At 45.0% G+C, this 12,176-nt stretch overlaps 1 protein-coding gene across 1 annotated transcript in view; it reads left to right on the forward strand.

Annotated features, from left to right (window-relative positions):
* SLC18B1 (solute carrier family 18 member B1) overlaps positions 1-12,176 on the forward strand; it is a 569,858-nt gene that overhangs the window by 474,206 nt on the left and 83,476 nt on the right. Inside the window, exon 12 of the mRNA XM_086925400.1 lies at positions 9,341-9,434. Within this exon, the coding sequence (XP_086781526.1) occupies positions 9,341-9,434 (94 nt within the window). The remainder of the gene's footprint in view (positions 1-9,340; positions 9,435-12,176) is intronic.

A 12,176-nucleotide genomic window follows, 5' to 3' on the forward strand; every position in this document is an offset into this window, starting at 1 on the left:
GATATGTGGGCCCGAAGAATGCTTTATCCTATGGGTAATACATAAGGCCTTAAATTGTATTCTTTTATTTGTAGGCAGCCAGAGAAGCCGGGCAATTGCTAAGCAAGCAGATTGCAATTTTGGGCAGACCCAGCAGAGCTCTGGCATTAAGAATAACCTGAAGCATTCTGATTACATATGAGGGGCTACACAGGTAGAGTGAAAGCGCATAGTCCAAATGGGAGAGTATCAACCTTGAATCACCGTTCCACGGCAATATTTAGGAAGCCATTTGAGGTGTCTTCTGAAGAGACCATGGGAGGACAAAGCAGGTGCCTGCAAACTTCTTTACCTGGGAAACCATGGTTAGATCTATATCTGAAATGACCCCAAGCCTCTTTAAATCAGGTTTGAGGGGGTGGGGGTTGCTCTTCACAGAAAGGGGCCAGAATAATTGATCCCAGAATGACAGGTTGCTCCCAGTCACCATAACATATGTTTAATCCTCCTTTAACTACAGACAGCTTATAGCCATCAAGCTGGTTACCTGTTCCAGGCAGGTAGTTAGTCTTCCAAAGGTTGAGTGAGTATTGGGTGACAGGGAGGCAACGAACTGAGGTTGTTGTCCTCATAAGATAGCATAGTGAAGCCTTGAGCACATATTATATCTGATAGGGGCCTGGCAAACACATCTAAGAGCGTGGGGCTCAATGAAGAGCCTGTGACACTTGTCACTCTATCCGGTGTATCTCTGACAAAAAAGGGCCCTTCACTAACCTGAAAGCTCCTGTTGTCTGGGAGCGAGGTTAGTCACTTTAACGCTACTCCTGGATTTCATATTTTTGTTGGACTCTGGGCAAAGTATCGAGCTAGAAAACGTGTCAAAAGCTGTGCTCAAGTCCAAAAGAATGAGTGCAGATGTTCCACCATGGTCTAGTGTCTTCTTAAGGTCCTCAGTGGCCATAAATAAGGCTGTCTTTGTACTGCAACCAGTGTGCAAACCAGTAAGCGTCTGGTGCAGTAAGTTATTGGAATCCAAAAAGTCAGAAAGAACACCATTTATCAATTTTTCCAGGCTCGAACTAACCCCAGGAAGTAGCAAAATGGGTATGTAGTGTTCAGCTTTATCAGGTTCCATGGAAGGTATCTTCAACAATGGGAGGATTATTGCATGTTCCACATGTCTGGAACACAGCCATTCTCCAGGGATAAATTGTAGATGAGCATTAAGGCAGAAGCGACAGCCTCTCCTCCTTTCAATAAAATGCTTACAGGAACCTGGTCTAAAGGTGAACCCGACTGAAGTGTATTTGCTGCCCTTAGGACGTCTTCCTTCTTCAGATTTGGCACTATTGAGATTACCTCTGCAGGTATTTCTACTGTATCATTCTTTTCTGCTTTAATATAGGAATCTGCTGTTCCTGACCTTGAATCATAAATAAGTTTGGCCTTTCCCAAAAAGTGATTGGTCAACTACACACAACGTTCATTAGACAAAAGAGGACTAGCTCAGCCAATGATTGGTTTTGTAAATGAGTTGACAATAGCATATATTTCTTTGAAACAGTATGAGTGTTGGACTTGGCCCTTTGTGCAGGGTCATCCCTGAACTTTTTGCCTCCCTCCTCTATTTTGTCTGACCTGCTGTTGGCTGTTTTATGACTCTGGGCACTTCACCACTGCTGATCAGTGCTAAAGTGCATATGCTCTCCCTATTGTAAATTAATGTATGGATTGGTGATTCCATGATTGGCTGATTTGGTTTACTGGTCAGACACTAGTACAGTGCACTGAGAGTGCTGAGGGCGTTTAAATCCAAATGCTGCTGATGGGCTTGCAGAACTGGTTGTGCCACCCACAGAAGCAGCCTTGTAAAATCTGTCTAAGGCCTGCCATTGCAGAGACTGTGTGCAGTCTGGTACTGCCATGTTGACTGGGCAAGTGCACCCACTTGTCAGTCCCTAAACCTTCCCTTTTCTTCATATCAGACACCCCTATGGTAGGCCCAAGGGCAGGGTGCATTGTAAGTATTAGGTAGGACATGTCCTCGTGTGTGTGGCATGTCCTAATAGTCAATTACAGCCATTTTTGTTTTTCACTATTGCAAGGCTACCTGTTCTCCATAGGCCAGAATTCGCAGTTAGATTATTACATTTTATAATCCTAACTGACTCAGGGAACATGGTAGAAATTCGAGTTTAGTATGCCTGAACTCAGAATGATAAAATACATCTTTTAGTGAAGTTGGCTTTAACATTCTGTGTTTGAAAATACCACTTTCAGAAAGTAGGTATTTTCTTGTCTAACTATCCAGGCCTGCCTTTGCTAGGTTGTGTATTCCTTGTCTGGAGTTTGAGTGACAGGGCTGGGGGATTCCAGGAGACAGAATGAGTCAGCCCAGTGGTGAATAGAGAGATCTGCATTTAGATGGGAGTTAGGAGTTGCACCTGGGACCTGAATAGGACAGTGCCTGCCCCCCACAGTGCTGGCTGCACGCCCTGTGGTGCGTCGGATGTCTCTGCCCTGCACTGTGAAAGAAGAGAAGGAACATGTCTACAAACTGCTCCAGGGCTGTGCTTTCCCTCCACAATGCTGGCTCCACCTCCTGTGGACCGACTGATGTTCCTGTCCTGCACTGTGAAAGGAAAGAAGGAGTCATGTACACAGAGTGCTCCAGAACTGGTTTGGACTGGGCAAAAGCCCCTCTGCCCTCAGAGGACAAAGGAATTTGGGGTATACCTATTGGGACCCTGATCCCAAGAAATTAGATCACATTTGGACTACAAGAAGAAACCTTTGTTGAGGAGAGGAACCTGAAGAAACTGAGGAGAGACTATCCCTAAGCTGAAGTGCTGCTTGGGGGATTGGCCTGCAGTGGTTGCCTGACTCCCAAAAAAAGGAGGGAGGAACTTTGTGCGTACGTTCACCAACTTGTGTAAGGATCTCCAAGGGCTTGGAACGGAGCTTGCTTCCTCCTGAAGTCTCAGGGACAACAGACTTCACCCACCAGCTCCTCAAGAGATTTCTTGAAGAGCCTACAGTTGTGTTGGACTTTTTGGGGACTTGCGTGTCGCAAGGAGCTTGAAGCGCGACTCAAGATTGAGAAGCGTGTCGCAGAACTGCCGCTGCTGCTTCGCAGCACGAAGTGCCTCGCAATACCGGAGGAGAGGATCGACATTGCCGCAAACGCTGCCGCATCACAGGGAAGCGTGTCGCAGGAGTAGAGGATTGACGTCGCATCAGACGCCACCGCATCTCCGAGAAGGGTGTCAAGGAGCCTGTCGTGGCTCATCGCCGGAGAAGAGGATCAAAGTCACCTCAGACACCGCCACATCACCAGAAAGAGTGTCACAGGGCCTGTCGCGGCTCGCATAGTTGTGGAAGCAACTTGCATCGCCACGAGAGAGGATCGACATTGCTGCAAACTACACCACATCACTGGGAAGCGTGTCGCGGCTCGCATCATGTCAAGCTTCTCGCATCGCCGGGGGAGAGGATTGACGTTGCCGCAAACGCCGCCGCTTCACCAGGAAGCTTGTCGCATCAAGGAGAAAGTGACATCTTTATTTCTTTGCACCAGATCTTTGCTGCATTTCCATTGTTGCAACACTTGCGTTGCCCTGCGTGGCGCATCTTAAGGTACATTGACTCAAAGTGTTGCATTTTGAGTTCTAAAGAGAACTAAGCTAAAACTACCATCTTAAGTATAGTATTGTGGATTTTTGTCGTTTTTGGTCTTGTGATAAGTCTATATAAAGAATACTTATTTTTTATATAAAACTTGTGTGGTGATAATCTGTAGTGTTCTCACTTGATTACTGTATGTGGTCACAAATGCTTAGCACACAATGCCTTTGAGATAAAGCCTGTCTGCTCGTGCCAAGCTACCAAGGGGGTGAGCAGAGGTTATTTTAGGAGTGCACCCCCTTACCCTGACTAGAGGCAAGGGTCCCTATTTGTCATAGGTACCTACCTGTGCCAACTAGAGACCCCCAAATCTAGCAGTGAGGATTAACGGATCCTGTCAGGAAAGTCTTTTATCCTGGCTCTACTGATCACGTACTGATTCTTTTTCAATGCTTGCTTATAGACTTTCTTGTTTTCCTCATCATACTAGTATCTCCTTTTTCTTTCAAGTCTCTTACATTCTTTCTTCAGCACACTTATCTCAGGCATGAACCATTTGATGCTGGTTCTTGCCCGGGGGGTTCTACAGACTTTCTTAGGGATAAGCGTCTTTAGTGTTGAATTAACCCATCTTGGAAGTTAGAATAAGTGACAACAAATATTGCAAACTTTTTTCTGTTTTTCAGGTTGTATAAAAGCTCTTAAATGCCCGAGGGTGTCTTGGTGCTACTACCAATAAAACCAGATTGCTACAGGTTAGAGAAATAACAAATACTTAGTTAATAAAAAGCCATGTTTTAGGGATTTTCTGAAAGCCCATAGGCTGTTCTTTATGCCTAACTGAAGACCATAGAGCTGTTCTTTATGCCTACTGGAAGTGTATTCCACATTTTGGCCATTCCTAAAATGAAACTCCTTCCACCTCAGTGAGCTCAGTTAGTTCTGGGGGTCAGTAAGAGTTTACTGGACGAGGACAGTAGATTTCTAGAGGGTGAATACCAAATTAGACAGTTCGTCAAATATTGTTGACTGGCACCGTGCAGAGCCTTATAGGCTAAACAAAGGGATTTAAATTTGATCCTTTTTTCGATTGGCAGCTGGTGCAGATTTCTCAAAGTTTATGCCACCACCTGATATTTCTGGATATCCAGCAACAAACGTGCTGATGCATTTTGAAGTTGCTGCAACTTTTGCAGATGATTTATTTAGATATTTGCATACAGAGCTTCTATAGTCCAATTTATATAAGATTAATACTGTCACAAGTTTTTTTGTAGTTCTAGTGGTATGAAAGTGCAAATCTTCCTCATCATCTTTAGGATATAGAAGACTGTGGAAGCAAGAGTGTTAATCTGATCTTTGAAGATCAATCTATCATCAAAGATGAAAGCCACGTTTTTCACCTTCTTCACAGGTGATGGTATTTCACCCAATCATTGCCGGCCACCAGCTAGGTGACCAGAAGGAGGATTCTGCACCCAGGAAGAGCACCTGTGTCTTTCCACAATTAAGTTGTGAACAGTTAGATCTCCTCCATTGATTTACCTGAGTCATGCACTTGTTGAAACAGTCTGCTGTTTCTTCAAGATCGCTAGAAACTGAACCACAATCTGAGTATCGTCAGCATAGGAGACAACTGAAAAGTCGGAATCCCTTATGATTCTGGCCAAAGGGGTAACATAAAGATTAAAAGGTGTAGGGCTCAAGAAGAGCCCTGTGGTACCCCGCAAGTTAATCTGAGTTGCTCAGATGAATAGGTTCCCATCTCCACAAATTGAACTCTGTTGGATAAGAATGATTTAACCAGCATAAACACTGTGCCTATAATCCCTAAGTCTGAGAGCCAGTTAACCAATATATCAAAGCTCACCTAGTTGAAGGCTACTGGCAGGTCCAATAAAATCAAGGCGGCCTTTCATCCTGAGTCCATAAGCAGGGCAGTCTCAGTACTGTGTCCATCTCGGAATCCATATTGGGATGCACTGAGGAGCCTGAAAGTTCCCCCTGCCTGCTCCTGTTTTGACCAATAGAGGAGGGGAGTGGATTGTGTAACCACTAAGGTACATGCTAAACTCTGGTGAGCTCAGCATGTAATAAGTGGTGCACCAGTACTCAACTTGCGGTACCCTGTCAGAGGGTGATACAAGACTGTGACTGTATCAACTCTGGGGTAAGCCCGGCACCGGCCTTTCCTGCCCTGCTCTGGCCATTGCACCCCCAGAGAAGAGGAAAAGGCTGCAGAGGGAGAGTAATGTGCCCCTGATGCCTTCCTGCTGCCATAGCGGCCCGTAGGTTGAGACGGGTCTGCCTCCAACAGTGTCACAATGAGAGACGCGCTGAGAGTGCACCGTTGCCAACCGTCACAGGAACACGTACCCCGACTGAACCTACTGGCTTAGAACCTGCGAGGGGCGACATACTGCAGCATTAGGTCACTACTGCAGCACCAAGCGCCTCGTGCGCATAGGCCCTGGCTGTGGCTAGCATAGAAGTGAAAGTGACAAGCATGCATATGAACCTCCACCCACAAGTAAGCCGAGTGGCACCATCAAAGCAGATGCAATACTTACTTGGTAAATCATGCTCAGCAGATCAACGGGGTTTCGACTCGTGACGAGATGTTGTGCCGCACCCTTATTGCGAGCCACTGTTTTCAGCCTCACCCCCAGCATGGTCCGTGGTTTCTGCTCTCCCGTAGCAGCCTGGCATGATAAGTGCTGCACTCACGCAGCTGTCTATGGTTATTATTCCAGGATAAAGCACACAAGCACCCATAGTGGCGAGAAATGTAGGACTGCCTGCCCAAGATGGCACATGGAGCAGTTAGTGACTTATTAGCTCCGACCGCTCTAAAAAATAAAAAAATGGACCAGCAACAGTATGTGCCAATGATATCAGAAACTATTTTGTGGAAAAAGCCGGCATTTGCGTTTTCCTACCTGTCACTGTAGAAACCTGCATCCCCTCATGCCGTTGGCCCGCAGCTGTAAATCTCTTGACTGAGGCCGCAGTTGGCCCCCACAGAGCAACCTAGCAATCATGTGAGTGCACCGCAAACAGCCCTGAGCATTGGAGAAAAGATAATATATGCCAGCAAGCTGAACTGTGGAAAAGACATTAATGTGGATGACATATTCGCCCAACATGTGTCCAGGGGGTGGCCTCCTCTTAACAATGAACTGCTGTATCCTCCGCAATCTGAGAGGAGTGGCGACTGTAGCAACCCAAGTGTTGCAATGCACTCTGACATGAGAGAGACTGAACCTCTGCATAAAGCCACTGCCAAGCCAGATGTGACAGCGCAGATGAGAATATATGAACACGAATGGCCCCATTGCAGGACTGTTACTCCATGACGCTGCTGATCCCCACGAGAAGCACAAAGATACCTCAGCCAAGCATGCCCCACGAAAGGCAAAAGGAGAAATTGAGATGAGTGCGCACCCTCTATTGGCTGTAAGACGCCACCACAAGTGAAGAGATATCAATGCAAGCACCAGTGGAAAACGGCCACCATGGCAACCAAAGAACGGACATGCAGAACACCAGAGGAGGGTGCCCATGAAGAAGAACTGAGAGCTCAAAGTCAGAGGTGCACAGAAGGCAGCACAGGGAGGAGCCCAGGAGAAAAAAACCTCTCCGAAGGGAAGCAATGCTGAACCCAGGAACAGGGGTACTGTATTTCAACTGCAAAAGCAAAGTCCAGCACTGGGCCAAAGACAGCACAGAGCATCCTCCCTCACACTGCCTCAAGACTGAGTCGCCAGTGGCCCAAGACAGGCAAGCTGCCACCATAACATGTGCATTGAAGACATGTGACAAGCTACTTCCCACCACAAGCAAGAAGGACCATGTCGCAAATTGACTGACCCTGTCAAGCATGCCTGAACGGTGGCAGGATTACGCGCCACAAAGGGGCAGGCCCAAGGCACAAGCACAACACCCTTGAACGAAGAAAATGACCTCCATTCAGGTAGAGGAGTACCACGAAGATCCCTGAAAAAGGGTTGAGGACCCACGAGAGTTCCACATAGAAAAGAAGCATGTCCTATCGGCAGGACAGACCTGCAATAGGTCTGCAGCAAAGAAAAGACACAGTCCTAAGAAACAGATGCAACCAAGGACATGTCCATGTGGAGGAAACATGAGACATGTGGCAGGACGCCACATCAGAGTGACAAACCTGTTCGGGATGCAAAGAAGAGCATGGCAGGATGCCAAATCCCGAAGGAGAAGTAAAGCGTGGTAGGACTCCACATCGTGAAGGAGATGAGCGTGGCAGGATGCCAATTCGTGAAGGAGAAGAGAGCGGCATGATGCCCCTGGGTGAACAACCACCACAGGCCTACAATGAAGAAGGTGTTCTTCAACAAAATTCCTTCCAAAGAAGAGAGTTTCCCAGATAAACCAGAAAGGACTGGGTATAAACAGAAAAAAGGGGGGGGGTCCTTTCTGTGTTATTCAGTTAATTGTTTGACCATTGGGCGCATCGCAGATAAATCCCATTAATTATTCAACATGACATGAAGAATTATTCAAACTCTATAGTTTCCTCTTAACTCTCAAATTTATTATTAGAAAATAACCTGAATGACAGTTTTTTTCAAAACACAATTACGAACAACGTTAAAAACAGTGTGCAGTCAAGTGCTCAGTTCAATCTCTACACATTTCTAGCATGAATTATAGATCTTCCATTGCAAGTATTACACACATTTTATATAAAACAAGAAGAATTAATACAATTTTATACAATTTCATACAAATAAAAATCACATGGACTCCTTATGTCGACGCGTTCGGTGCTTGAGTTTAGATAGAATAAACACCTTCCTCAGGACTGAACTTTAATAAAAACCAGGTATCTTCTTTCTAAAAAACGAATACACACAGTTAGTGTCAAGTTTACTAGATGAGAGTGAGTCCCTATTCTTACATGTCATGTTACTATCTGCATATATCATGTCTTTTTACATTGACCAATATTGATTTCTTACTTTGTATTGCTTGTTTATTATTCTATTTGTGGAGTACTGGACCAATATCTCTACTTTTGGGTCCTCTTCGTGGGTGTATTTCATATACCTTGACCACGGTACCTATAAAGATAGGTGAACTTATGGTCAAAAAGAGGTAAAGAAAGATTTTTTTTAGTTCTTAAATTGGCCAAAAAGTTAGGTTTTTGTTAAAACCAATTACTTTGTTATTCTTACTTACTTAATCTTGGAGTTGCGGTCATAACTTATGCATCCCCTTGGCATTTCATTCAGTAATTATGCTGCTTTGTTATTTATGTATTTTGCACTGATTAAACTCTTTTGGCCCATAGGAATGAATGGGGAGTTATTCCTTATTTGCGATTAGCAATTTGCTAATCGCAAATAAGGAATAAAAGGAATCACTTTTGTTTTTGCGATTCCTACATGAATGCCGTTTTGTGAGTCTGAAATAGCGATTCCTTATGATTCGCTATTTCAAACTCGCAAAACGGCACTATGATGAATCAGGCTGATACTCCCTAACAGATTAGTGCAACTCGTGTCCCAGACCTGCTTCCTTCCAATAGCGTTTCTGTTACATCATTCAGGGGTTCTGCCTCACCTCTTCTTGCATGACTTTTTGGTCATGCAGTATCCTGAAACTATCCAGTGCAGAATGTGTCATAATTTATGCATATGCTTTGTATTCTATATGTACTTTGTGCACTAAACAATTGTCTTTTTGTTCATTTTAGAACATTTATTGGACCGACACTTGGTGGATTCCTAAACGACAGATTACATTTTGAATGGGCTTCAGCTATACAAGGCGCTGTAGCTTTGGCAGTTGTGAGTACATCTTTAATTTCTCAGGAACTGGAACTGTAGGACTTTAACCAAGTTTGGTATTGTTTTATTAAAAAAATAAACAGGTAAAGTAAAATTCCTGATAGCTATCTGAAACCTATGACATACCAAGAACCCACTGCTTAAGCATATATAATAACTTTCAAAAAATCTAAAGGTGAACAAAATTAGCCATCAAACTTCAAAATTGAGCATGTCCAAATGTTCTGTTGAATAGTAGTCATCATTTACGCCACTATCTTCCAGACCAAATCAAATTAACACAAACTCAATAAACCATGGTTAGGCTTTACTCTGCTCCTTTCCCATGTTTGCCTTCTTAGTGTCAGCAACCCCACAAGTCTGTTTTGTCCTACAAACGCAACAGTCGCTATTTACGCAACCACTGATTCACCATGCATTTTTCGCACTTCTAAAATGGATGGTCTGGAGCTTCCGCATACAGCCACACCTTATGTGGTAATTCTAGCTAATTTCCTCTGTGCTTCTACCTCTGCACATGAATCATGGGAGTCTCTTCGGAACAAATCTTTAAATTGGTTGAACTTGAGGGTAGGACTCGGAGGGGCTTTTTTTTCAGATCTGAAAGTGATCAAGAGAGTCAAATGGGTGGGTACGGGGGTAAAACCTTGGAGGGAGATTGCGGGGTACTCTCATTTACATCCCCTAATTTAGTGAAACTAATTCTTGAGGGAGCCAGCTCTCCATCTCTTACCACAAAGCAGATTGCTGTCCTATCCCGTGGCTTTTTCTACCAGCCTCCTGCCCCTTTCCTAACCCTTCCTCAAGTAGTCCGTACATACCACCAGGAACAACTGCCATCGCCTCAGCCCCCAATGGAAACTTACAATAGGTTTGATTGTCTCTCCACACTAAGTGGTGTGGATTAACTGAAAGCTCCTGATGATCTAATCAAGGGTAACCAGAGTATATCTTTTACACCTCAATAGTGCGAGTGGGTCCCCTGGTTAGATATAGATGATGTTTGCGAGTCTCCCGAGCCTTGTATCTCTGATAACCACACAGATCCGATCTATCACCCGTCGTGGTTAAGGCCCCCTTTGGCAGATAATTCAGTTCTTTATTGAAATGTTTCTGGGCTACACCATAAATGTACCTTGACCGGCTGGACTGATTCGACGTCCAAATTTCACATTCTTTGCCTTCAAATAACCTGGTCCGTCTTAACGGCTTTAAATGATATCACTGCCCAACGATCCAGTCGAACTGAGGGCCTTCTAAATGGAGCCTATGCAATTATCTGACAAACATGTTGGCTCCTCTGAACACCACAGTGATTGTTACCAGAGTTTTTTTTATCAAATTGTTACTCTCTAAATTTCTGCGCATTGTACAATGGCCATTGTAATTTTTTACAATAACGCCTATACACAGGAAATTATTACTGTCCTGCACCATTTAGTTCATGACTTGGAGACGCTTACCCACTGACTGCAGGGACTCCATTATTTTATGGGGCAGAGACTTAAATATACGTCTTTGCCTGCAGCCATCTAACAAGGCATGTGGCATGACGTCTCCTGACAATAGTGACATCACCCATTTTTCTCACTCAGAGTTTGGTAATACCTTAAGCAATCTAGGGGCATATTCTCAAGGAGCTATCGCTGAGTTATCGGCATTTTATTGCAGCCAAATTTGCGATAGATTTATCTCCCAATTCACAAGCTGGTGCTAACAGCCCATATCACCATTTTACCTGCGATAGCAGCCGCCAAACACATCGGCATAGATGCCCCCCGCAACTATCGCTAATGAGATGCAGAGTAGGCATTCCCATGCCAAAAGCTGCGACAACACCATTATGCAATATTCTCAATGACCAGCCAGATCGGCGATAAGATCACAAAACATGCCATAAGGTGCATTAGCAGCAGGAAAGTAACACCTGCTCTGACCTGGTGTAAAGTCGGACCACAGCCTGTCCCAGAAAAGGGAGCCCAGCCACACCAGAAGTACAACCAATGCTATGGAACCACTGATCATGCAGCTCGGAGCCCCAACAGGGCCTCAACACCCACTGCCATCACACCCAGGATCCTCCCTCCCCGGGTATCCCCCCGGTCAAAGACATGCCCATCAACTAGACGGAATCATGTACCAAATAGTCTGCCTGATGCCGCACAATCACATTTGGTGTCATGCATGTGTCGTCACAAAAATGAGCATCACACATTCACCTTCAAATTAACAAATGAAAATGATTTCAAATAAACACAGACAGAAATGAAGACACATGGCGGCTCTCCTCAGGTCAATCTGTAGGTCACAGCCTGCAAGACAAAAATCCAGATGAGAAGGTGTGTCTTGCGCACATCAAAGGACACAGAGAGAGCGAAGGAGAGAGAGATACAGAGAGAGAGAAATAGAGGGAGAGAGAGAAAGACGGAAAGAGAGGGGGAGAGAGAGAAAGATGGAACGTGAGGGGGAGAGAGAGAAAGATGGATAGAGAGGGGGAGAGAGACACAGAGAAAAGAAGACAGGGACAGGTAGAGAGAGGGCCAACAATGTGCACCCAGGCCTCACTGCTGACACCGGGGTGTCTGCAGCAACGTGCCGGTATGTAGTGCAGTTCACCAGGTCCCACATCTGAAACAGATCCGTCATCTGAAACAGAGTCCAGATACATGAATAGCAGAGTTCAAACATTTGCACACAACATCATCGCCTGTCCGCCTCTGCGCACCCAGGCAGCTCCACCCA

This window comes from Lissotriton vulgaris, chromosome 6, assembly GCF_964263255.1.
Source record: "Lissotriton vulgaris chromosome 6, aLisVul1.2, whole genome shotgun sequence".
Taxonomy (NCBI): Eukaryota; Metazoa; Chordata; class Amphibia; order Caudata; family Salamandridae; genus Lissotriton; species Lissotriton vulgaris.